The sequence below is a fragment of the Stigmatopora nigra genome, chromosome 6 (assembly GCF_051989575.1).
Source record: "Stigmatopora nigra isolate UIUO_SnigA chromosome 6, RoL_Snig_1.1, whole genome shotgun sequence".
Classification (NCBI taxonomy): Eukaryota; Metazoa; Chordata; class Actinopteri; order Syngnathiformes; family Syngnathidae; genus Stigmatopora; species Stigmatopora nigra.
The window spans coordinates 3,877,840-3,905,341 of NC_135513.1; the positions used below are offsets into that span (position 1 = coordinate 3,877,840).

Consider the following 27,502-nt stretch of genomic DNA (forward strand, 5'->3'; position numbering starts at 1 on the left):
GCAGTAGTCCCCCAACTTTCGCTGTGCACAGCAAAATGTGAAAAAGAGCAAAAACTGCGAAACGTTGAAAAACGGGGGATTACTGTGAAAATAATTCCACAGTAACCCCCCGACTTTCGTGTTTTTTTTTAAGTATTATACCAAATGGTCTTTGCAAATAATTAAATGTCAAATTCTATTTTAAAAGAAAGTCTTACAATACATTGTATTTTTTACATGTTTTAAGAGAAAAAGGCTTACATTACAGTCTTTTCCCTCATTAAAATAGCTATACTACACATGGCAAAGTACAGAAAGATTTAGTTCAATAGTACAAGCTTTACTACAAATTGTTTAAGAATAAAATGATCAACTCACCAGCAAGCTGTCCAGAAGCCTGGTTATTTGACTTGGGTGCAATGCAACAAGTAAACCAAATGCGTGAGCACCTGGTGGCTTGAAATCACTTCCAACGACCCTCATTTGACCATACCCACTCTAAAGGTGACTTAAATACATATTGATGACATACAGGACCAGGACCGTAATCATACATCAAAATTGTGTCCTTTGTATTCTGAAGGTTGCCGAGAAGAATGTAGATAATTTTGTAAAGGGCATGACAGTTTGAACAAAAGTAAAATCTTCTACTAGAATAATGTTATTGGCTGTCAATTATGCAATATGATATCACTTGGTCTTGAGGATTTTAGGGTTATTGATGATGACACTAATATTAGGAAATCATTGTTATATAATGCAAATTATTAATTTACTTTCTGGGTGTTGGCAGATGTTCAAAGTAATTTAGCTTTCTTGCGTGCTTGAAAGTCCTTGGTTTTGCTCTTAATAGACTTAACCAGCAAAGACAAACTAGCATCCTTTGACGTCTCGGCCGGAATGTCTCGCTCGGCAGCCTTCTCAGTCACCGCCTGAGATGCTGCTCCGTCACTGTTCGCTTCCCGGCGCTCGTCCACATCGTCTTCTTCTTCCTGTCGCCGCCGCCGTTTCTCCTCCTGGATGCTCTGAGTGCCACGCGTCTTTTTGTAGCTCGGGTGCGACGGGTCCAGATTGAACAGGTGCGAAGTGAACATGGCCTCGAAACGCCGGTCGGACACGTCCACCTGGAAGGGCGAGAGCGCCACCTCAGTCCTCAGTGACACGTGCAAGATGGCCGAGTTGGCCGATGGACTACTGTACTGACCTGGAAGGAGTCCTCCTCGAGGGCTTCTCCTTTCTTCAACAGCTTTTTCTTCTTCTTCTTGGTCAGGTTCTGGTGCTCCACCAACTTGTCATAGTTGAAATGTTTGTGGCGGTCGTCCTCGTCGTCTACCAGGAGAGACATCTCCGCCTAAACGATTCATCGAGTAACAAAATAGCTGACAATTAATGCCGGTTGTGTGCGCGTTCGAGTCAATGAATTTGCGTGACCTTGTGTTTCTCCACGCGTTCTTGATCTTCGTCTTCATCCAGTTTTCCCTTCTTTTTCTTGTCCTTGCTCTTCAGATCTGAAGAAGACCCGCAAAAATGGATGAAAACCAAAATCAATGCGAGCACATTCATAACACTCTCATGCCACTTGATGGCGACAGCCGCGCAATGCACGGATTAGACATCTATCGCCGTCGGCATGGAAACGAGGTCTTCTGCCCACCTGCAGCGAGTGTCAATGAGTTGAAGAAGGGGTCATCGAGGTCCACGTCAGAAGGAACTTCGTCGCTACTCTGCTCGGATTCACTCTGGAGAAAAAGATCTCGTTCACAGTTGTGAAGGGGCCGCCGAGCCACGCCGACCGGCGAGCTTTACCTCATTCTTTTGGTTCTTCTTCTTCTTCTTCTTTTCCTTCTTCTTCTTCAGGAAATCCTCCCAAGGCGTCGGCTGCGGCTCCTTCTCCTCCAGCTTTTTCTTCACCAACTGTTCTGTCATCCCCTTCAAACCTGCAGGCCCAAGTGTAAAAAAAGGGTCATCAACGGGACAGAATTGCGACGAAGCGCGTGTTTTCTCTCTCACCGGGCACCCATGTGATCTCCATGTCTTTGTCCGCCCACTCTTGGTTCTTCTCTTTATCTTGGATGTCCAGCAGCAGCCGCCGGTACTTCTGAATCTGGTCCTCGCCCTTGGTTTTTGCCGACTGATTCTTGTCCTCGTTTTCCTCCTCTTCAACTTCTTCCTCCTCGTCTTCGCTGGAGGACGCCAGGTAGGCCTTGTAGTCCATATCCAAAAGATCGTCCTTATCAAACGTCCTGCTGAGGGCGCTCACACGGTCCCGGTCCGTTTCATCCCACGTCACCTCCACCTGAAATAACATCATCGTCACCATCCCTTCTTCCGTTAATCCAGAAGTGTTAGACTTGGATCGGTTCGCAGTCCGCGTTAACATCAACTCGATTTCACGTGGGCCGGATCATTTTAGATATAATATTTAGATATTTTTTTAAATAAATGGATTAAAAGAACTGGATTAAAACCCCCGAATATTCATTTTTTATAGATCTAAAACAATGTTTAGTTTAGCTTTTTTTAATATATTTTTTAGATTTTACAAAATGATTTTTGAATTTAAAAACAGAATTACCTTGGTTGTGGCGTTGCCTGCCGAAGTGAAAAGTTTGGGCGTGTACGTGGCCAAGTTGACGTTGGTGGCCACATCTTTAGGAGAGTCTTCAAAAGTTATCCCGTCAGGAATGAACCTTGAGAAAGAGAAGAGCACAGAGTTGAAAAAACGCCTGATGCTTACGGTCGTGTTTTTTTTTTTTTTTGCTACCTGAGATCTAGAACGGTACAACTGCTCTCATACTCATATCCATCACACTCTTGGTATATATGGGCGGCCGTGGCGGCAGAGTCGCACTCGGCCACGGCGTAAAAGTACTTGCGCCGCTTAAACTGGTAGTCTCGCCTCTTTTCACGGTACAACCTGGCAACAAAAGTACAATAACTTTCAGTTTGACACCCTTCATTTAATCGGCTAAATAACAATTACTCGATTACAACTGAATCAATTGACTTAACATTGTCCTTCCCTCAATCAATCCTTATAAAACCTCATAACAGAAAATATTGGGTTTGACATCCCTACGTTAAAATAACGTATTAATATTGCCATATAGAGATTTTAACATCACTTGTCATCTTTGGTGTCATCCTCAGAGTCTTCAGGGAGGGCCTTTAGCTCCAGGGGTCCATGGGACTCCTCCAACTTGAGCCTCTCTTTGCCAAACTCTGACGGGTAAATCTGCAGCAAATATATATTTTTTAATGAATTCAGAAAAAAAAGGGACAACAATTTTGGAATTAACACACCAAATTTCGTTGAAACTTTTAAAGACCTGTGGCATGCATGACCCAAAGTGTGAAGGTTATGTAGGTGGATGCCAAAATTCTAACCAAGGATGAAATATTTGTGCATCAGGTCAAGACTGAGTCAATAGATTTTGTGTATCTGCCATCTTTATCATTATATCACTGAAATGTAATAAATAGCACATCCAAGTGCCCTTCAAATTTGTAAAGTTTTTATTTTTACATTAAAGTCATGAGAATTCTTAGCATTTTTTTTTGCAAATCAGTGCATCCCAAAACAAGGTTGCAAACAAATGACATTGGGGAAAAACTCCTTTCCAATCATATAATCGGATCAGGGACACCTCAAATTCTAACTAAACTCTTCCCTGTTTAAAACAAACTTTGGGGGCCAGCAGACAAGAACCCATATAAAAATGGCACCACACTCTGAGGCTCCGCCTACCTTGACATAAAGCACAACGCCTCCATCGGGCTTGAAGGAGTTGAGGATGGCCAACAGGTCTTTGGCCTTCAGGCGATCCCAGTCCACGTTACAAATAGCCAGTCGGGGCGAAACCTGCAGAAAAAATAAATAAACAACAGCCGTGACTCCTCTGTCAAACCTGAGCTGGTTTCATCATTGCTGACCTCTTCATTGCGCACGGTGTCTTTGCAGAGATCGCCCCAGTCATGCTCCATTTCCTCTTCCGCGCGTTTCAGAATGTCGTCCACGTCACTGTCGTCGTCTTCGTCCGAGCTCGTCTCTATGTTGCCTTTTCCACGAGCCAGATCCGGGCCGCTTTCTTCTCCGGAATCCGAGCCCGATTCCGAACCTGAATCCTCATCCTCTTCTTTATCGTCATCCTCATCCTCTTCTTCGTCATTTTCATTTTCTTTTGCCTCTTCCTCCTCATCGTCACCCTCCTCTTTTTCGGAATCTTTTTTCTCTTCCTCATCACTGTCATCTTCAGATATTTGATAGAAGCGTCTGAGGTCTTCTGCGGTGGAGGTGGCGACGGGCCTTCCTCGCTTGTCCAACGTGGATTTGATGCTAAAGCGCTCGTCGTGGAACATGGACGTAAATCGCTTGTCAATCTTGACCTTCTGCTCGCGCTCGGGCATCTCCCAAAAGCGAGGGTCTCGCTGGACGCGCGTAAAGCGGTCGTCCGCCGGGGTCTCCCCCTTCGCTTTGACATTCTTTTTGGAAGACATGCTGGCCACCTGACAACAAAATCGTAATATCTCAAAGTTCATTGTGATATTCGGAAATCGTTTAGTGCGTGTTATTTTATGGGTTATTCATCGATGTATACTATTGCTGATGTTTTACATTTTCCTCTCTCTTTCATCTTTATGGCAGTTTTGTTACTACAGCAAATCATAAATTCATTGACAAACAATGGATAGTTCAATTTGATCAACAGCTGTTTGGATTAAAAATCAATCGTTCAAAGATCTTACTTTGATTCAACAAATTAAATCTGAAACTACTAAAATACGTAGTTGTACTTCAATTGGACAATCTAAAAGGACGTTTACAGCCGATGAAAGGGAATAATATTGGAGAAATGAATTCAACCTTCACATGTGAACGATGAAATGTTTGTTGATGTTTTTCAACATCCGACTTAAAACACAGAATGGCGACAGCATTTGACTCGACAAGGAAAGCAGAAAAACGTAGTAGTAGACTATTTAAAGTATTTCGATAAAGATCAGTAAGATAAAAATTGAATATTACCCAAATTTCCTTGCAGCTTTTCCGCAATGTTCCACACGTGCACTCTCAGCTTGCAACCACTGTTCCGGACAAAAAAAATGTATTTATTAAACAAGATGTTTGATGCGCCCTGTGAGTCAAAGTGGACAAACCTTGCAACCTGTCGGCCATCTTGCGTCGGGACCATTGATAAATACTGTGCTGACATATAGTTACCACTAGACGGTGCTAAATAACACAACAAAATGGAAATACAATTCTGAACACACATGCTGTAAAATTAATATTGTACAGGCCGTTTATGACTCCCTGACAGTCTAAAAAAAATCTAAATTTTGCAGAATTTATTTAATATCCAATCATTGAGAAAAACAGACTTATAATCTATTTAAACTATGTGAATGCTCATACTTTAGTGCCATGAAAAGCACTAAAGGTCCAATCCACATCAACTAGAAGGTTTGGCAGTGATCATTTGCATTACATATACAGTAGATTAATGAAATGAATAAAACTAAATTAATATGTTCTCAGTCTCTTGCATTGAATTGAATGAGTTTCTTCTAAAGGGTTCATGGTTGTTTTGAACATTTTACTCTATTACTAACTACCACAACACATGCCCTATTCATAACATACAGTACATACGGTATATCCGGTATGTCAAATAGAGTTGATTAATGTTTATAAAACAGTCCTAACACGACAACAAGTGGAACGGATGGAATTAAACACACCAAGAGAGTAAATAATAGCAGGTTGCTCTTATAAAGCGACATTTTCGACCGTTTGTTATATATGTTACGAAACTGTGGGTAAAATACAGGATGACATGATGGTAATGACATACTTGAGTAGTGTTGCCACAACAGATGCACAATCCCAGCACCAAGCAGCTATGTGACCCACAGCATGTGTCAGATAGTTGGCACGTATATCGAATTCCTTCCACCCCAACACGGCTACTCAAGTTTTGACGGTGGGTAGAGGCCAACAGGCAAACATTGCTCTCCTTACACGACGTGATGGAATGCAAAGCACATACAGTAAGTTCATTTGCATGAGCATATGTGCAAAATATGGCTGAAAAACATCTGATATAGAATATTATATAATCTGAAGAGAATTTGAAATATTTTTGAAAGAGAAAATGCATTTGTTATATATGCAAATATAGTATAAGCATATGGTATTTGAAATGGATAGGTTCAGCACTTAAAATGCATTTAATTTGTCAGATGCATACACAAAGTCTACCACTCAACTTTCAATTATTGTATTCCCTTTTAATTATTATTTATATAAATATATTTTTTACCAATTCACAAAAGCAATGCAAAACCAAAATAAACCCCTTTTCAGTTTATGATCGCAACCTGTTCCCAACCATACATAAGAATAATTTATGACTTCTTTCTCCCCCCGGCACTGACCCATATTCCATGCCTAGAAAGTCAACTATTTGAAATCCAAATAGTTCAATTCGCAGCTGTAATGTTGCTTATTCCAAGTAAATATTTGAGCAGTTTGTCTTATCACGCAAGCGTGCACCTACATGTTTATGCTCATTTATCAATGTGGGAACCCTGTAGTGGTTGAATCTCAGACAAGCGTGCCGGAATGCAAGCTGACTCTGGGTCACCCTTATCTGGCACTACATAATCTCCCTATCGTGTTTTGGTTCCCAGGACGACCTGCGCATCTCTTGACGTATCCATGGTCACTGCCAACCATCTCAGCTACAGTACTATGGACGTCTAACGCCAATTGTACTCATTGGGTCAAGTAAATTTGTAAAAAAAAAAAAAACCTTCTGGAGTACTCCTTGGCCAAATCAAGTATGAGTGAAGGGACGAGATTACCGGCACGTCTTCCAAACGCATAGTTCTCACAGTCAAGTTTCCACTTGCTACAGCTGTCACACTTGGAAGAGGAGGGAGGCAATACATGGTCCAAGGTTATGCTTGACAATTACAGACAACCGTACTGACACCTTGGCACACCTTATTGGCTGGATACCCGATTTTTCAGTTGTAGAAAATGAGTACCATATTTTCTAGACACCAGCCAAATAATGTTCAATGAAGAGGAGAAAAAAGTATATATAAGTCACATTTTAGGCAGAGCAATTTTTCATTTGATTAAAAACCAAGAACAAACATACTTTAAGGGAAAAGTGTTAACTAGAGATTGACAGGCTAAATAGGCACCTGTTAATGTAACTTTTACACTTTTTTGGGGTTACTATAGCTTTATAAAAACAGTCTACCACAACATTAATATTGATTTGGAACTCTGACTCTATATTTGTATCAAATATTGTGAATAGCAAATTAAAGTTGCAATAAAAACTTAAAATTGATCTTTAACATTATCTAAAAAGCCTTATATATTTTTAAACTTAATTTTAGTGAATATGTAGCAGGAAAACCAAATGGGAGACGCGTCATTTATAAAAATAATAATCATTTTGAAGGCAAAATGTCCCCCATTCCTGGAATGACGCGACAGGCTTTTAGACGACTGTGCTAGAAAAGACATTTTGTCTTGTGCAGTTTGAAAGTGCCACACAACGTGATATGATAAAAAAATTCCACGTGCCCTTAACTCCACAATGGCCCGATTGAGACCTAACTGGCATAGCTAAATTTATATATATAATAACAGTAATCCACCACTTGATCGGAACAAATTACCAAAGAGTTTAATCGGAAATATTTGGAGTTTGGATTCCGGGTAACCCCCATCGGAAATATGAGCAAAAAGTTTCTTTTAATACATTTAATAGTGCACTTTGATTAACCTGTACAGAAATAATATTATTATAAAAGATAAAGCATTTTTTCCATTCCTGTAACAGAGCTTTACATTTACAATACATTACAACAAAACGATACAAAAGAAACATATATCTGAGGTATAAATATATATTTGTTTTAAATTAACGGTCATTTTCACGTGTTATTATTTGGCAGAGCGACACGGTTATGCGTGAAATATGTGGACAATGGCTTAAGTGAAGTATGCATCGAGCGGTGTTAAAACAAGTGAACAACTACACCGAGAGAAGCTTTTTTTTTTTTTTTTGGAAAAACATGCAATTTGCCCTCATCTTTACAGTAAAACCTGTAAAATTCCCACCTTTATAAAAGGACATTTTCGCTTGCCATTTTTTTTCTATATTATGTGTTGTGTTCTCATGCATTGTGACAGTCAATATTCTTAAAAGTTGTAAAATGTTTGTGGAGGTACAATAAAGTTTGTGCTGTAGAAAGAAAAATTCTTGCATTTGGTCAACAATCATTCCTCTCAATGGAACATTAAGGTAAATTTAACTTATGGCTGCTCTTATTTAATTTTTTTTAAATTTAATTTACGGTTAAACACTATTAGCTGTTTTGCCATAATTGTAATGCTAAAAAAATTGAAGTTTAGTGTCCAATTAACAAAATAAATACCATTTTGACTCCATCACCGCAGCAGCTAAACGTGCTGACTACCGAGATAATTTCCTAGTCTGGATTTGGCCACCATCACCCACTTTTGACACCTAATGGATTAAAACTCACCTAAATTTTCCACATGCACTGCACTTGCCCAACGGCTCTTCTACAGCACAGTAGTCAGCACACTAGACTGCCAAGATGATGTGTGAGATCATATACAGGTTGAGAGGAAGAACTAGAAAAAGAGTGTGGTGACCAATTATGTATAGATCACATGTTAAAAAAATGACAATAAAATATTTTTTCTACCATGATTTTCAGTCAGAGTAAAATGGACATTTTCTTGTTTTTTTTTTAAACAGTAAAATTCTCGCAACCCCAGCTGTACCGTAAATTGAACTGTTTTTTTTTAAAGAATATCCCTTCCTCTCGATCTCAGCACATTCACACTTTCCTTCAACCAAGCACTCATCAATCCGCACTATTTCATAAATATTGTATGCACTTCCTCCCATGTATTGTAACAGAGAGACAAAAAATAAAGGACGGTCCGAAAGCATTACTATCAAGTGTGAAAAGAATAGTTAGTGTATATACACTGGATTATGTTGATCTTAACTAATTGTTGGTCTCACTCCACATGCTTCTCAGAAGCAATAGAAGTCTTTGGCTAAAGCTTCACATCCTACCTCATCAATGTTCTTTGGCCCACATAAATATTCAGGTGGCATTTTAAAAAGGTAACAAGAATAAGTTGGAAGGGGACAAAATAAAAAGTCCTTCCAATCCAGGAGCCGAGCTTTGTCCTGTGTTTGAAATGAGGTGGAGAATGGGCTTCCTCCAAATGGAATGAAGTCAGTCTCATTTGTCGGCAGGTAGCGTGAAAGATTCGCGGATCCGCACCGCTTCGGCAGCACACAAATGTCCGTGCAGTTTGTTGTACCACTCTGGGAAGCGACCCCTGCGTAATTCGACAACAGAGAGCAAAGTGTGTAATGTGGACTCTGCTCTGAATTATTGATAAAAATGGGAGTGCTTTAGTTATCGCTTTTTTAAAAAAAAGATGAGTCTTTGAGAGACTGGAGTGTCCAAATGAATGAAATAGTTTAAACCTGATTTAAAAAGGCAAAACACTGACCTGCAATCCATTCTGGAAATATGCGTAAGCCGTGACTTGTTGGCTCCGCAGGCTTCGATGAAGTAGCGTGATAGGAGAACGTTAGCGCGCACGCCCACCACTGGGGCGGCGCTGTGATCCACCGATGTAGACAACAGTGCACATGCGCCTTTCGGTAAATCGGTTGTCCAGGTTCTGGTGTTGAAAAAAAAAACGTCCATTAGACCACGAGCACGACACCTGAGCGGAGGTTCGTAAACTATTTACCTGAGCACCAGGTGGTCTCTCATTGGATGGGGGGCCATGGTGTTCCGGACATACTGGTACACCTCAGTCCTCTCGTCCAGGGTTTCCACAACGCGACTTTCGTACAGGTCGTCATCCCAGTGCGCCTGCTCTCTCAGGATTCTGTTCAGGACCTCCTCTGGAGTTGCTGGCACATCCACAGTCACCTTCCACAGTCTCAGTGGGAAACCATCTTGTACCTGAACCAAATGAAAGTGAGAACTTACAACCAAGGTCGTTCGGATGGATATTATATTATGGATATAAAGCAGAAAGTTGTTCAATGTCCAATTTTCCCCTCAAAATTTCTGTTTTAATTGCATGAGATTTCATTGTTGCTTATTTTCAGAAATATTAAATGCAATATAAAACATTAAATCACAATGTCTTCCTATTTTGTCAGTTTTTAACAATGGTAACACTACTTACAAATGCTACTACATAGGAAACATCCAGGTTACGAGAGGCCTCGATGGGAAACCCTTTGTTCCAACATACGAAAGAAAATCCAAGTTACGAAACGTCAAGCTAAATCATTATTTTTTAGAGTTGCTTTCCCAACTCTTGCATGCCTCCCATTGGAGAGAATCTAAATATTTCATATCCTCAGTTTTATAACTGTGCCTAACCAGAGCATCATTCATGATTGGATTATCCCATGACTCATAACTCAAATCTACAGTGATAACAAAATGAACAGATAACAAAAACAGCAAAATGATTTGGCGCTTTGTAAATAAAAAGAAAACTCAGTGTAATGTGAAAAACCTGAAACTAATCAAGACTCCCACTTTTTGGGGAGACTTTCTGCAAAATGTTGGCGCACATCTGTGGGAATTTTTTGGCCATTCATTCATTTGGCCTGCTAACTCTTTACTCCATCATAGACATGTTGGATTGCCTTTTACACCATCTGAATGTCTATACATATTTTTCTGCTATGTTTACACATTCTAAGTACACGCAGTACCATCTCTCATCTTGATTTATTTTGGAAAAAGGTCCCACTTGTATTCCAAATGTTCTTTAGCCGAGTCAGCTGCTTCCTTTTCTCGTCAGATGAAAAAGGTTGTACATTGACTTCTGAAGACAAGTGACTTTAGATAACCTCTTGTACAAGGACTTTACACGCGAAACATGGGAAATGGTGCTTTGTGTGTGTGTGAACTGATGTCATAGTGAGACATGGACCAGTGGTGGGGTGGGGAATGAGAAGCCAAGGGCCAGTCTACTTTCACACGGACACGTTTCTCAATACAGGAAACTGTAACGGCTGTGTTTCCACAAGTTATTTGGAGAACTAGGACAGACGGGAAGGCAGGGCGTGAAACATAGAAAACGGACAAGACACTTTGACGGCTTGCTCAGACTCAAGAGACATGCTGACTGTCCATCAAACCCTTTTAAAAATCTCATCCTTGAATGGGTTAAAGTGAGGTTTGCCATCCGAGCAGATGACGAATTACCTTGCGATAGGCCAGCTCAGCTTGCTCGGGGGTGGAGAAGCTGTCATAGCCTTTAAACTTGTCCTTGGCCTCTTTGAGGAGAGCGTCAAGGCTATCGCGCAAGTACGAGCGATAGCCTCCTCGTCCACCGTCGTTACCCGACAGCTCCTCCAAGGGTCTTGGAAGCAAGGCCTGCTCGACGTAAGAATTCCTACAGCGATTCATCTCCTCAGGGATCTGCAGGAGACAAGATGGGCTTAACATGATTTGGGAGTCTCTATGAAGAAACAGCATGTCTCATACAGCTCTTGCAACAAGTATTATTAGAAGTAGTAAGTGTGTATCTGTAATTTAGGTCCTGCTTCTACTGAAAAACGACCTTAGACATTTTGTTTCCATTCCCAAGAATGAGACTCAAAGCAGACACCAGGCAGACTCACTGGGTAACGGGTGTAAAGTAACACTCATCACTGTCACTGGGATAACAGCTAATACAATTATGGCACATGAGTGTGTTATGAGATTACATAACTAAACGTTGCACACGCGTGATCGTTATCTGAGAATTTCGCCAAAGGGCAACACATTTTGTAGACCTTTACTAATAGGACGCTATACTTTTACAGCCAATTTTACAAGCAGGGAATTAATGTCTTACACATGTTTTGGGTCGTGCTTATTATAAAATATATAGTTACAGATGACATGGCGTCTCCATATAACAGCACTTTCCACATGTGAGGGGAAGCTTTATCAAGTTTGTAATAGGATAAGAATACTGATTGATGTTATGAAGCTTATCAATCTATCTCTCCATTGCAGTCTGGATTTTTTCAGGAATGATCAACATAATCAAAAAAGGCATAATTTATTACATTTAAAATAAAATAGTTTGAAGAGATGAAATCAAATTATTTCCAAAAGGAGAAAAAACTTTTATGCCTTCACCGGAAAACAGAAATTCAATTAAAGGCCAATTCTAGGATAAGTAACTTTGTTGGGAGGGATGCAACCATGACAGGAAACTCACTCATAATCTGATTAAGCGCTCAACCCTAACGACACACAGCGTGTGCTCCTTTAGCATGTGCAGGCAGCGTCTCCGCCAAGGCTTGGCATTGAAATTGGATTAGTAATCATATATCAGGCTGATTATTTTCCAGTGGTCGGCTCCAGCGCGCTTTTTGCAGACACTCGATGACAGTGGAAGCGGGGATGTTTTTGCTCATTGCTGGACTGCACCGGAGTGGGAATATTTATTTTGCGTTACCATGACGATGCTCAAGTCCAAAACAGCAAGGACTAAATCAAATGTTTAAGGTCGCACCTCAGTCAGGCGAATGAATTATGACATCATGACAGTTATTGGGCTATCTGGCTCTACCAATAGGGAGTTGGCAATACTATGACAATGTTATATCGAATAATAATTTAATCTTACTATCTCTCCCTGTGCGGTCTCATCTGACATTCTGAATTTTCTGAATAAACCACAATATGAATAACGGCTAAGGGGGCAGAGATACAAAACTCCTTAGTGAGGACTGATACTGACCCGGAAGAGTTTTCTGCACTCCTGGATCATGTGCGCCAAGCCGTGGGTCGCAGCTAGGTTCTCGTTCAAGTCTCTCTGGTCTGGCTTTCCCAGAGTCTGCTTCCTGTTCATCACCCTGCGAGGAAGAGGGATGATGTGATGACTGAAATTAGGAAAGAGAATTCATCATTGTGACCAAAACCTGGAAAAAGGCTGCCTATACCGGCTGAACAAACGATGAGATCAAGAGGTTTACATAACCTCTCTAGTTGATCGGTCTTTTTCAAGCCACGCTCTCATTCATTTTCTCTCTACCCAATCTACTGTACGATATCCTGCTGTTTTGTTTCTTTAGTATGACTCTTTTCCTGTTTGCGCGGGGGTCAACAAACATCTTATGTAAGCTGCCACTAACTGTCAACGCGGACCATCCATTTAAATAAAAATAACTGACAGACAAACACCTTGGTGACGAGCTTTCCTTGCGCCTCAGGGTGTTGAGGTGAAATACGGACGGCGCCAGGCAGACGGCTAGGTTGGTAGGCGTCATCTGGTTCTCCCCAACACTTGCCGTGACGTCGCTCAGTAGGCACAGCAGCGTCCTCAGCGCCTCGCGATTCTCGTCAGGCAGAAGCAGGACAGCGGCTCGGGCCGCTTGCAGGCGAAGCTCTTTGGGCATGTCTGCGTGGAAAGATGTCCCCAATAACATTCATCAACTTTTGTTATCTGCTTTGTGCGTCTGGGAACACTTTGGGAGGATGGAACATGTTCAAGTGGGATATGAGTGCATAAGTGGGTTATGTAAGTGACAGTGTGTATGTGTGTGTGTGGAAGTTATGTATAGCTTCATGTTCTTCCTCCTTATGCAAACATTTCCTAACGCTGCCATTATGACCAGACTTAAGGCGAAAGGCCTGTGAACCAATTCGGTAAAAGTCCACCTCATCCCAATGGTATTTCCTATACTTGTCTTATGTGTTTACTTTTAAATGTCCATTTGCTTGCCCTCTAGCGAAAAAAAGGGCGGCAGAAACTCATCTGGTAAGATTTAAGGCTTGGAATACATGGAATTATTTAAAAAAAAAAAACAATTTGTTTGGCACACGATACCGATTTCTGCTCTGGGATATTAGATGGCGTTGATAGTACTATAACTGATACAATGCAGTTAGTGAAAAATATGTATTATCATATTGTTTTTTCTCACCTCTACTATCAGGTCAACAAATATTCATGTCACTGATGTTCCGATTGTTTACAATGAAACAACCGGGTGGTAAAAATGCATTGAAAAAAATGTTTGTTTTCTGGTGACTATTGGTTACGTGGAAAAATTGTCACCAAAATTCTATACCCAAATGTACAGCCCAACAAAAGTCTTCATGTTCTATGGTTTTATGGCAGTTGGAAATGAAATGTCGAAGATTAAATGCGGCACCTACATTGCTAGTATTCTTTCTACAAACATTTTCAGGGCCATATTGAACATTAACAACAAGAAATGTCATATTCTTACATTGATAGATTTGAAGGAAGGTCTCGGACAATTTGCTGGTGAGCAACGGTTCGGGCAAATCTCGGAAGTACTGCTTCAACATGTCAGCCACATCGTAGGCCGATTGGCCCTCGTAGCTGACCCCGCCACCATCGGCCCCGCTGGCCTCGTTCATCTGACGCAGAGCTTGGATACGTGACTTCACGCCTGACTTTCTGAAAAGCCCCACCTAGAGAGACACATACAAAAAGAGTTATGTTACGTATTTGTCAGGAATGTGAAACCAAGGTTTTGAAATCTAATCCATATAGTACAGTATTAGTAATCTGGCCACAAAGGAAAACAAAGAAACGGCACTTGAGGAGCTGTTCTTCAGTTGTACAATACAAATTCTTACAAATCCCCCAAATCTCAAGATTACTTGAAAAGTGGTTACATCACACCCTGTTGTGCTAACTGTTTTCGATAAAAGCCTCCATTAAACTGTGTTAGCTGCGAAGGAATTCACCTGTAAACTTAAAGATTAGGTGAAAAATGTCATTAACAAGCCTAAAAAAAAAACACTCATTAGGGAGTCTTTCAAAAACCTTATGATCACCTCATCTTGTTTTTCTACTAGGGTGCTCGTCCTTCATTCTGGAATGTATAAACATTTATTTTTTTTGTCAAAGAGACAGCAAGTGGTGATGTAACATCTATGAGCTGATTCCCCCTGGGCCCCTTTGCCTCAGCATGTGTGACAGAATGGAAAAACATGCAGATGTCTCAAAAGGTAAAAAGAGGCCCTTTGTAAAACTAACAAAAGTGTATTAGTGAGACTCTTCTTTAATAAACTGGATTTAATTGTATCATTGAAAAAAATCATTTTACCTGGTCCAAGCACTGGTTTCTCAAGTAGCGCATCGCTTGCTGGATGCCTTGAGGAAGAGGTTGACCAGTACGCTGGACGATGACTTGCAACGGAACGCCAAACACATTCCTGCCTTTGTAGTCGCGTACTTTTATCCGCTTCATAAACTTTGGAACAGCCCTGCCACAAGAAGATGCACAAGCAAACAATAAAAACACCATCTCTTTTCTGCTTCTCTAACAAAAAAAAGTCAAATGTAGAAGCGTTTTTAGTGAAAACAACACAACAGAAATAAGCCCTCAAAGTGCACCCAATGAGGACATAACGTGTCAGAATTTAACACCAATGTATTTTTCTGATGTGCCTTGACAAAGGGAGTGGAAAAGAAAATACAGAGGAAGTTACATGTAGTAAACTTAATAACAGTACTGCAGTAAGATTCCAAAGTTAGCACTCTTGTTACTGACTTCACCATCAAGCAAAGACACTTGACCACACCTTTGGCTTCCAAAGAGCGTGTCAAGAGTATTTTATGTGCGAGTACAGAACAAGACATGCGACTGCAGGATCCCGTCTCCGTGTTTATGAGAGGGGAGTATAAACAGGACGACGAATACTTGTGGCGGTACAGTTTAGGATTATATAGTGGTCTACTATATTGTTACCCCATCGCTTCACACTATCTGTACCGTCTGTGGTTTTGTTATGTGTACATGTACTCGGCTTTACTACCACCACTGAAGCCTATCATCAGAGTGCTCCAATAGATTTATGACTGCTCTCTTTTTTTTTTTTTTTAAAGAGCATAGATAGAAATATTATGGGAATCGGACCAACGTGATCAGTCGGAAGCAACATTTTAGACTGATTCTGCAAACTACATTTTAGAAGTACATAGTCAGGGAGCCAATTATGATCCTATGTGGGAATTCTGAATATGTATATGGCTTAAGCTGCCAACAATTGTCCTCTGTCTTTGACCAAGGGGCAGAAGTTCTATTCCTGTCTGCAAAAATGACCTCAAGCTCGAAAATAAGGACACAAAAAACCCAAATACAAATATAATTCAATTTTCTTCACAGATGTTTTCTAAATCCAATTTTCTTCACAGAAGTTTTCTGTCTACAATTTTCATTGAGATGACAATATGCAATATCATTGTTCAGAAAGCTACCCTTGTATTTCCAATTTAAGTCAAAATACATGACTCTTGTGGATTTGCTTTACTTTTACCATTTTTATGTTCTATAAATATATCAAGCCTGTGGATTTACCCCTGCAATTTTCGGGTAAGTCACATGAGAACATTTAAGTGCAAAAAAAAAAATCTAAGCAAAGCAAAAGAAACTACATGCAGATGACTTCAGAAAACGAATGGTATACTTAAAGCAATCGGACAAATGTGAATGAAGGAATGAAGGTGATTGATCCGGAAAGGTGGAGGATAATTGTTAAGAACAGAACTTTACAGCCTCCAGCTCTTGTAACACCATGCGTGTGAACTACAATGATTGCCCCTTCGAGAAAAAGACAATGTAAGCCCCTTCCCAGCAATTACAGGTCTGGGAAAAGAATGTGAAACCCAACCTCTGACGACAGCCGTCACCGCACTATACAATGACCTGCAGATGGAAGAAACTGAGACGGGGTCGGTAGACGAAAGCGTTGATTGAGACCCGGACTGCATTTTTTTTTGCAAGCTCTTAAATTCACACTACATTGCTCTGCTTTTCTTTTGCAACGATATCATCTAGTCAACTCACCAGCTGAAACCATGTTTGTTTGTTGGGGTGTGCCTCTCCAGCAAGGCGGTGAGCTGCAGCAGTGACAGCTTCTGAAGAAGATTCATCTGCAGCACAGACTGGCAGCTAATCTGGAGCTGGGCGGAGGCCAAGCTGGGCCGATGAGAGTTATGGAAGCTCAACCAGCGGAGTTTTTGTGGCCTAAAGCATGGGGGTGGGGAAAAGCAGATGTTAAGAAGCATGCCCGATGGAAAAAAAAACAGTACAACCCCATGCCATAACACCCATGCTTTCACACACAGAAACTGGTTGCATTGCAACATTATCAAACAAGTGATCAGGCTTAAGGATTGCAGGGATTTGTGTACACATCAATCAAGAGATTGTCGAAAAGCCCTTGTCACCAACTTAAGATTCCTAGAAAAGCAGCTACAGTCTCCATGGAGACTAAATGGCATTCCAGAGAATGACATAAGAACAACAGTCTAAGTCTAAAAAAAACTCTTTGTTTGAGTAAGCTTCACATTTCTCAAGTAGCTGACTTGTTTTCCCATTCAGGTATAATTGAGGTCATGCAAAAAAAAAGAATTGCTTTTATTTAAAATGTATTTGTGCATTTTTCCAGTTTATGTACTGACCTGCTGGTTCTTGTTAGTGATGCTCCAACACCAGAGTCCCTCCTCTCTCTCATCCCTTCGTCACCCTCCCCCAATGGGTTCCCGGTGCTGTCTTGATCACTTCCATTCTCAGTTTCTTCCAGATGATTCTGGAGAGGAGAGGACGGGCACGGCGAGGCCGAGTCCAGAGCTGAATCCGAGTCTCCTTCCTCCTCCTCCTCGTCTTCCAACTCTTCCTCTTCACCGGCCGCCACGGCCTCAGACCAAGCATTGACAAAACGCTGCAGGCCGCTCACATGCTGGAGCACTTCCTCTAGTTTTTGTTCATCCCCAACGCCAACCCCCTCTCGTTCTAGGAATGGGACATTGTCATAAAAACTGAGACGGCTGTCTACTGAACTGGAAGAGACTCGACGGAGACGTCTACTTTGTCTTCCTCTCAGGACCACAGAGTTGCCGTTCTCGTTACCATTGTTATTGGATGAACTCCCATCTTGCAAAGCTTTGGGGAAAGTGCCTGGCTTGTGACCTTCTGGTAAAAAGAAGAAGATCCTGCCTTCGTCCTCTTCCTCCGCTTGTCCACTATTCTCCTGAATTCTGTGGTTATTTCTCCGGTTCTGCTCATCCGTGCTCATATCAATATTTGCTTGGCAAGGAACAGGTGGGGCCGATTTTGGCGTTGGCGTCGGCTGTTGACCGGATGTTTGCTGGAGAATGCTGAAGGGATCAAATCCCTCCAAGTACATCCCCCCTCTCTTACCGGAGCCTGCGGCGGTGCTGTGACTCCGAGCACGAGTCACTGGGCTCGGTGTGCTCACTGCACTGCCGCTGCTGGCCTCTGATTGGCTGCTGCCTGTGCTTCCGGTGCTGCCATTGCTAGTCTGGGTCGAATAAGCAACAGAACGATTTCTGTTAAGTGTCATTGTCTGAGTTGGCTGGCGATTAATGTTCTGATTAAGGTTGAGACTTGGGATATCCACACAATTGAGTCGTCGCAACTTGTCATCATCAAGACCTTCCTTGATGACAGGGCCGCTGATTTCTATCTTTCCACCACTGATACTTCCTTTTTTCTTTCTCTTGGAGGCGCTGCCACTGCGTAGACGGAGACTTTCCATCCTCTTAAGGAAACTCTTAGCTCTTGAGCGCGTGCTTTTACCGCTACCACCACTACGGTCCAAACTTCCTCCGAGTTCTCCCGTCTTCAGATCGAAGGTGAACTGTCCAAGTGTCTCCAAGGGTGATGGAGGCATCCCATCAGAAAGTGAGTCCTCATTAGCACAAACGGAGCCTCCTGTACCCGACGACGAACACATGCTTGCCACAGAACTTGCCCGGGTGGCTCCCGCGGGAATGGATTCGTTGGGTAAGAGAAGGGCGGCGTCACGACTCTTCTCCTGCGCTCTTCCACTACTACCACTGCTGTGGATGGAACCCACTTCAGGCTGCTCACTGAGATCTGTCAGCACACTCTCTGAACTCCTTCCTTCACATAGCGTCAGCTTGGTCATTTTGGATACTTGGTCCTTAGCGGGAGGTGGTTGCACATCCTCTGCATATAATGACGAGAAAACCTCCAACTCCTCCATCCGGGACCAACGCTTGCTGTCTCTCTGAAAGGTCCAGCGGCCACTGATGGCACAGGGTTCATCCTCATCCGAGTCTTCACTCTGGTTAGGAGAGTGACAAATATAATTCAGAAACAATACATTCCATGAATATAAACTATAGACTCGATGATCCTTGACCATACAGTTGCATAACTCACAGCCTTTTTGTCCACGGTTGACCAGAGAACGTGTTTCAACAATTCCTGATTTCATGGAAGATATATGCATACCAGACTATAAAAGAACCATGTTTACTACGCATGCATCTGACCCCCTCCCTCTTAGTTAATCTATTTCAGAGCCTGGAGGGATGTCAGGAAATTCCATTATGACCCTCATAGATCACAATGCAGTCAAACAGACTCAGGTCATCCCTCCTCCCCAACGGTCTTTACCCAATCTGCAGGTATTTCAGCCATGTTCGACAACCTCACTGATACTAATTCTCTCAGTTAACGCGTACAGTCTGTCCTCCCAGAGTCCACAGGTGACCTTACTGATTTACTGGACACTAAATAAGACAGGAACTCAGTTGATCTTTAACCTATAACGACCACAACTCCTTTGAAAAGATACAATGCTTGGAAATGAGCCATTGCAATACAGATACAAAGATGAACAAAAAAAAAAAAATCTTGTTCTGTTGAAAGTCAATATAGATTATGCTTCACACAATACAAATGTACATGAACATGAATGGACAGTGGGAGTTGTGGGGATGTTTGAACACATTCCACAGTGGCTTGTTTCTGATGTTTTGTTGGTTGGAATGTGAGATAACAATAGACAGCGGTTGATAGGCCATGTACACCTTCAAACATTTGCCAACATTCTGTAGATATCTTATCAACAAGCCATCAAAGCATTCTCAGCGACGCTGGATATTGTGAACATGACTGTGCTGACTGAAAGCTATTATTTCCAAGAAATTCAGGCGAGAGCCATGAGGAGATCAATGCATTCCTATGCTGAATAAGGAGTTTTTTGTCATCCTACCAGGAAGGCAAATGACCTCTTTGACTGCTCTGCTCCGAAATGAAAGGTTACACACAGAGGGTCATCCCAATGAATAGCGCCACACACAAGACAAGGTTGTTACTGTGTAGCACTTAGGACTATTAGGGACTTAAGGTTGATTTGCTCAAAAGACAGCAATTCTTGTTGCAAATTTGCCATCTACGTGAGCTTCTACACTACTTGAAACGCAGTTTCTTTAAAGGTAAATCTGTCACAAATTCATCATTAATATCAAAAGGCGCCCCACCCCCCATCACCTTGAGGCCACCCCAGCAGTTCTCTTTGATTTAGAGATGAACTGCTTGCTGCACATTCAATAAGATAAGACAAAACCTAGTGAGTTGATAAAATTGAAATGTGGTTGTAGAGAATGAGTGATTGTGCCATTGCGTGTGCACTTCAAACCCACCCTTTTCCTTTGCGGTGATATCTCCAGTCTCATCAGAGCACACTTGTTCAGTGTGTTGAGCCTCCTGCAAGGAAACACATGGATACAATTGATTATATATACACAGTCTATCTCCAACACACAGGATGTAAGAAAATATATAAGAGGAAATATAAATGAAAATAGAGGTTGGTGTGGTCTCAGACTACCTAATGATCTGCTAAAGGATAATCCCCACACAAGTGGGAAGAGAATGTGAGGCAGACAGCAAAAGGGAGAGACTGTAATCTGCTAAAAGTGGCTTGAAAATCTTGGGGTGGAGGGACCGAAAGATTATCCCCCCAGCCACCTGGTCAAGGGGAGCGAGAGTGGTAGGGTCCCTCTGGAGAGCTTTTAGAGGAGATCACGTAACAATAGGGAGATGCAGGCAAGGAAACTGAGGACTAGTTTCTTAGGAAGCGGTGGGTGATAGCAGCTGAGGGTGGAGACATTGAGATGACTTCTTCCAGATGTATGAAGGCACACCTGTTCTGTTTTGTTACTGGAAACTACAATTGGATCAAGCATGCTTCATTAAAAGCCCATTAGAATCCTTGACCTCATTCACAGCCGGTCCACCCAGTTTAAATTAATTTGACGTCTATTGTTAGAAATGGAGTGTTAATAGAAATAGTAGTCATTGATGCAAAATATGAAAATAATGATTGATAATATCAAAATACAGATACTTTAAACATAGTGAGCAGGAAAAATATATACTTCTTAGGAATAGTTTATGTTTATGTTTGAGAAGACAGCTGCATTTCTTGTACTTTTTAACCTTTTTGGCGGACTACTGATTCCTGCTGTATTGTAATCCTCAAACCCCATGATTCCGTTTGGGTAGCAGCAATAGATACATACATAGAAAAGGAGTGAAGTGGCAAGAGAAATGGTGCTTAAGATCAGAGGAAGGATTAGTATCGGCATGAGTCTCACCTGCAGAGAGCTTCAATGGCATCTCGATCAAGGAAGTCGTGATCCCTGGTGACTGAGGAGATGTCAATGGGGAACTGGGAATCTGAAAGGCGATACATACGTGTGTTCAGCTCAAACTCAACAAGACCCACTGAGGTCTTCCGTCCCACCTTCTCCCCCTAACAGCCTGCATGAAAAGCTAAAAGAGGAAGTGGCATCTTATCCGACCAAACAAACCCAGCTGCAGCTTTCAGAGGCAGCAGGCAGGTTTCTAACTGTGCGACTGATTTTTTTTCCCTAAACCAATTTAGAAAACTAGTCTTGTTACGAACATGATTGGCCTTTTTAAGCAAGGGGAAACCGTTCGTGGTTAAATTGGAGTGAACTGAAAACTCGGAACAAATAGAACTTTGTCTTGGAGTTACATAAGGGAAGGCCTATGGTACGGCACGCTAGAGTTAGAAGTGAATGGCCCATGAATTTGGGGAAGGTTTGACACCGACAATTTGACTTGTATTTATAATGTCAAGTGAGAAGGAACTTTGGAGCTTGGGGTTTTCAGGGCTTAATATGTAGTCAAAGTTAGGTTAGTGTTTGGAACATTCAGTACTAGTTTAAAACACCAGCGCTACGACCCATCCCCCTTCACTCCTCAAGAATTCTTTTTTTCCTGTGGGAGGTGTGCAAGAACGCACACAACTATGCACGATTCCAAAACAGCGTAATTACATCAGCACAATCAATCGCAAAGATTGTGGTGGAGTTTTTAGCATGTGAAGTAAAACCAAAAGTGAACTCCTCTGATCTCAACGGCATCTCATGCACCAATATACAATTACGACATTTTGTAAACTAGCATAACCAAAAATACTTAATTTTACAAGTTCTGAGAGTAGCTAGAAAATGTTTCCAGAATTCTCATAGTTACACCTTCATGCAGGTGAGGGATGCTGACCTTCATAAAGCTGGGCATACTGTGGGAATCCTGCTGCTCGGAGCCAGGTACAGGCCTCTTTGGCTTCGATTTCTGCAACAACAACAACAACAAAAAAACAACCATAAATGAATGCCAATAGACATACCGTTATGTATGAGTGGTATAGAAAATGGATGGATTAAAATGAATTGCTGCTGTCATATATTTGCAGTCCATCAAATTTAAACCTGTTGACCTCATTAGCTATCTCGCACTTGGTCACTCTCCTCTCACATGCTTTAAAAGCCGAAGCTCAAAAGCATCCTTCGTGCAAATGGTGTTAACCCTCTAACAAACCTAGTGTGTGCCACTTAATCTCCTTAGCTGGTATGTAGATGCTTTTTTTCACACACTGTTAAACAATATTAAAGAACTATGTCGCTCACATTGTCACAGTTTCAAATAAGATAAGTTATCATGATCCTATCGAATGAGAAAAAACATTGAACATACCGCCAATTCTATTTGACAGCTGAAAATGTCATTTTCAATTTTTGACAAAGATTTTTAGTGGACTCACTGACATGACAGTTGTGTTTAAAGTATTCTTCAGCAGTACCATCTCCAAGAGTTGTACTACATGAAATCCACTATAGACTATTGTAAAGAATATCCCAATTACCCGCGAACATCATTTAGACAACACATGCCAAATGGTTGGCCACACTTCCGTCTCCTCAACTGGCGACATCTCCCCCACAGTGGAGTGTTTCTATAGGCAGAAGACAGACAGGAACCTATGTCTGGGCCTAGAAGGGCTTACTTTACAATGCCGTCTTAAGTGTTGTGACAGCTACAATGAATGTAGCACAGGCATGACAAACACTTGTCACCAAACAAGTGTTACAAAGGCAGGAAGGGACGGCTGTAGATGAAAAAAGGGAATGCGTGGACTGAAAATTATGAACTTATAAGATTTCAAACATTTAATAAATATTATTGATTTTTTTTTCTCTGATGGAAAAGGGCAAAATCTTCTGAACACTGCTTTGCTATTGAACATGATGCACGAGATCAGAAATAAAATATAATGCGCCCTAGTGGAAAGGCTAATAAGGGAAATCCCATGCTCCAGATAAAAAATGTTCTTAACAGACATTCATAAGACTACTACCGCTGTTTAAATGCTCCAGTCTATGTCATATATATTCAACAACATGGTGTGTGTGACATGATCAAAACTGCAGGGGATGGCAGCTTACCAAGCAAAAACTCTTACACCACAAGACAACGTATGCGCCAAATATGGCATTAACCGAGAAGTTTTACACCAATTTTATTTTAAAAATGAGTTGTATTGTCACAGCTGAGGTGCAAAGTGAGTGCAGATGGCTGAGTGAGCGCATGCATCTTTGGTGATCCCCGTACTTTGGGGCACTAAAAGAAAGGGGTAATTATCCAAACATCTGAAAGGAACTGGAATTCTTCAGTTTTCTTCTCTTCCCTACATCTGTGTTTCTCTGTGTATGCACAAATACTTGTTTATATTTGCATGGAGCATTCTCATGTTTAAAGACAACCCAGTGTAGAAACAGTAAACCTATTAAAATGCAAATTAGACATGCAAACACGTGGTTAGATTTCAACCCCCAAATCCCCCCCGCAAAGACGAGGAGATCCAATAATAGGTTTAAAAGACAGTTGACGCACTCCATGTCTAGTGCTGATTACATTGACTTTGCAGACAACTGTGGATTCACACAGTAATAGTCATCTCCACTCATTCACTGGCTCCAAACCACCCCTCCTAAATATTTATAATTTGTTTGCTTCCATAATTTAATCTTTTTTCCGCTCTTCCGCAATGTCCGCCCCAATTCCTTTGCCCTGCCAGGGAACGACCTCACTTCCCCTTCCTGCTTCCTTCACAGGAAGGGAGCCGAGTGGCGCTGCAATGGCTAGCAGTCTATATTCGGGCCCTGCCTTCGTTTGTTCCTGGCTAGATAATAGGTGGGGAGGCAGCCAAGGCAAACAATGGCTTTTGGGATTGTGTGTATGCACCAAACATCTTCACGGTTGCGGCAGTTGTAAAGCCGTAAATGTTTTTCATTTTACAGTTAGAAATAGAAGCATTCCACGCCTTGGAAAACAAGGTTTGTATGATGTGTCAAGGTAACGGAAGTATAAAACAAGGTAGCAGAATCAAGGCTAAAAGCAGCAGGAAAATTGCTGCATATACAATTGGGAAAACACAGAATTACTATTTGCACTGCAAGGACAAATTCCTCTTTATTTTTACCCTATGTAGTGGCAACAGTTCTTGAGAATGAATGAGGAATGAAAGAAACAGAATATGTTAAAGGCAATGGAAGTTGACAGGTACTTTACCTAAAACTGAACTCGTGAACAAGCTGTTAAACATAATATGTTGAGGAGAATGACAAATTGATATAAGTTTTGTCAAAAGAATGGAAGAATGGGTCTGACTGTGCCGTCGGTGGAAAAGAAGCATGGAAGGAGTGATGAGCAGGACTATTAGTGCATAACTAATAACAGCCCTGCTTGTTCTAATAGGGATTACATTACAATCTCCAGTAAATTTTCCCACTGAGTTTATTTAGAATAACCAGTGAGCTACAATCACAGCTGCCCCACAGCTACTTTTTGGCCAATTCTAAAATTAACCACTGCGGTCTTTGCTTTTCTTTTCTTTTCAGTCCTCTCAACGCCTCATCTCCCTGGGCTCATTTCAACTCTGCTCACCCCTTCTCTTCTCTCCTTTTCCTGTGGCAGGAAATGCTAACAATTGGTGGCCAGAGTTTCCCTCCATCGCAGGAGGCCGCAGGGTCTTGCTTGGCCAATTCGGAATGCTCAGATCCAGTGGGACTTTGTTCGGCGGCCCACAAACAAAGGATGCTGCCTCCCGCCTTAAAGTCTCTGCTGCAGACACGGAGGACTGGAGGTCAAGAGCTTGAATACAGTTATCACCGTGGCTGAAGCTTTGAAGTTGGCAGATTGAAAAGAATGCTTGACTAAGAACTGTCGTGAGGCTTATCTACAATAATCTAATCGTCGCCATAACTTCCAGCGCCAACTGCGATGTAACTCAAAAACTCAGCCAGGGGGGTTCTTACTGACAGTTGCACAAAGTTGTGACGAAGTGAATCTAAAAAGATGAGTTGATAAATGAAGCTGTAGGGTTCAAAAGCTATCAACAAGAAGCACTAGACAGACACGAAGTCATGATTCGGCTTGTCACATGGACAAACGAGAAGGTCAGAGGTTCAGAAGACAATTGTTTCACATAGACAATACGATATGGCAGACATATCTTATGGTCCATACTTTTTCTTGGGAACTTTGTTGTATGGTACGATGTACAACATTAAAATGGCTGTAAAGATATGAGTGGAATGGAAAGAAAACTAACACCAAGGAATTTATATTGAGTGTTTACAGTCGGTCGATATGGGGTATTAGGAGTAGACGACCACCTGGAGGCCCATGACTGGTAAAGCTCTAGTTTGGTACAGTAGTAAGTTTACAAGTTCACGTTGTTCAAAAGTGGTTGTTCGACCGAATTTACTTTACTGGCATCTCAAAAAGTTGATGTACTGTTGATTACCTTCTATCTACCTGCCTACCACTGAATTGAATTAAATCTTGTTGCTGTAATATGATTGAAAAAAAAACTTTAGAGCTCTTATGAAATGCAAGGATGGTTGATTATACATGTTTTTTTTTTTCTCAAAAGAGTATCATGTTTTTCCATGACTGAGACAGCTGGTACCCTATGAGAAGACTTGGCTGGTGCTTGTTGAGTGAGACAGTGGCAGCACTATCACCATCTGGCTTGCCTCAAGCGATGCCCCCACAAACACACATTCAAAAGAATAATGAAGATACAAGCAAGTTCTTTTTTTACAGTTGAAACACACATGCACACATACGCACAGCTGGGCTATTCGGATCATTGTTGGCTAACTCCAATGGACACTGTCCTCCCCCGATGATAGATTTATGCTCACACAGGGAGTTTAAGCTGGGGATCAGGTGACCACGCGTATTCAAACTCATGATAAGCTTTCCACAACTAAATGGGAGCCTAAACCTAGCTAGGACCCAATTGAAGTTGATACATTTGCCTCCTGAGGCCAGAACCACACTGCTTTCTTCAAAGAGATGGTGGCTGTACAAATGTGTGTGTATTCTCACTTGTGCCAGCTAGATGTGAAATCCTACAGATAAGGATTGTGCTCACATCCTGCTTCAGAAAAAAACGAAAGCTTAAACAGGGTTCCTTCATATTTTTCCTCTAATTGAGCGATCATTGAGACCGAAAGACCGAGTCCCATACGTGACTGTAGTTTTGTGAAACATTCTACGGGTTGATCACCCAATGTTAGTATTGTAAACGATGACATGTCGTGATGCCGTGATGTCTACAAGTGTGATGAAGCCTAGTGGTTACAACAGAAGCTTTGCTCGTTTTGTATCTAGTCCAAAGACTGGGCTAACTGATAAGAAAACATGTGGCTGAAAAAACAGTCTTAACTCAAAAGCAAAATTCTGTAAATCAAATCAAGAGAGGCAGCACAGCTGAAAAGAGGCTTTGATACAGTCTCGTTTCCTTTCGTCTCATGAGCAAAGGTTAGGTTTTGCGGCAGAAAGCAAAAGCACTTGAGTATACAGTGGGATTCCAATAGACATGAAATGAAGTGACAAGAAGAGTCACAATGGATAATCATTGTTTGAGAGAGATAAAAAATTATAAATAAATATAAACAGTAGCTCTTGGTTAAGTTTTAAAGTCAGATTAGAAATGAGTCATGGCACACCATGTCCCTCTTAGCGTGTGCGTATAAATGAACATTCTGTTCTTATAAATTGTTTTCTATTAAAAAGAAATACTAAGTTTGGCCCAAATAAACCCATCTAAAAAGCACAGTTGTGGTACATATTTGTCTTTAAGGTTTATAAATAGGACTAACTTTCATTTTTTAAAATCAATAAATAATCACATCTATCTAACACAAACATCTAAAAAAGATATAACAATAAGTTTAAAGATAAATGAAACACAATTACTATTTGGAACT

General features: G+C 41.4%; 2 protein-coding genes across 4 annotated transcripts in view; both read right to left on the reverse strand.

Moving 5' to 3' along the window:
- Window positions 1-199: 199 nt before the first annotated feature.
- esf1 (ESF1 nucleolar pre-rRNA processing protein) lies at window positions 200-5,137 on the reverse strand. Its single transcript, XM_077718769.1, has 12 exons — window positions 5,006-5,137; window positions 3,913-4,485; window positions 3,728-3,841; window positions 3,105-3,214; window positions 2,744-2,896; window positions 2,555-2,669; window positions 1,990-2,275; window positions 1,786-1,916; window positions 1,634-1,718; window positions 1,411-1,487; window positions 1,184-1,330; window positions 200-1,103 (listed from the first exon to the last, which is right to left on the reverse strand). The coding sequence occupies exons 2-12, from the start codon at window positions 4,474-4,476 to the stop codon at window positions 777-779; spliced, it is 2,109 nt and encodes a 702-aa protein (XP_077574895.1). The 5' UTR covers window positions 4,477-4,485; window positions 5,006-5,137; the 3' UTR covers window positions 200-776.
- Window positions 5,138-7,666: 2,529 nt separating this feature from the next.
- Window positions 7,667-27,502, reverse strand: part of dlc1 (DLC1 Rho GTPase activating protein) — a 56,397-nt gene continuing 36,561 nt past the window's right edge. For all 3 annotated transcript variants that reach the window (XM_077718758.1, XM_077718759.1, XM_077718760.1), the window contains 13 exons: window positions 22,443-22,514; window positions 21,509-21,590; window positions 20,552-20,615; window positions 17,537-19,185; window positions 16,920-17,099; window positions 15,177-15,336; window positions 14,328-14,535; window positions 13,276-13,492; window positions 12,833-12,947; window positions 11,299-11,514; window positions 9,815-10,032; window positions 9,569-9,742; window positions 7,667-9,391 (listed from right to left, as the gene is read on the reverse strand). In XM_077718758.1, the coding sequence (XP_077574884.1) occupies window positions 9,292-9,391; window positions 9,569-9,742; window positions 9,815-10,032; window positions 11,299-11,514; window positions 12,833-12,947; window positions 13,276-13,492; window positions 14,328-14,535; window positions 15,177-15,336; window positions 16,920-17,099; window positions 17,537-19,185; window positions 20,552-20,615; window positions 21,509-21,590; window positions 22,443-22,514 (3,455 nt within the window). In that variant the 3' untranslated portion in view covers window positions 7,667-9,291. The remainder of the gene's footprint in view (window positions 9,392-9,568; window positions 9,743-9,814; window positions 10,033-11,298; window positions 11,515-12,832; window positions 12,948-13,275; window positions 13,493-14,327; window positions 14,536-15,176; window positions 15,337-16,919; window positions 17,100-17,536; window positions 19,186-20,551; window positions 20,616-21,508; window positions 21,591-22,442; window positions 22,515-27,502) is intronic.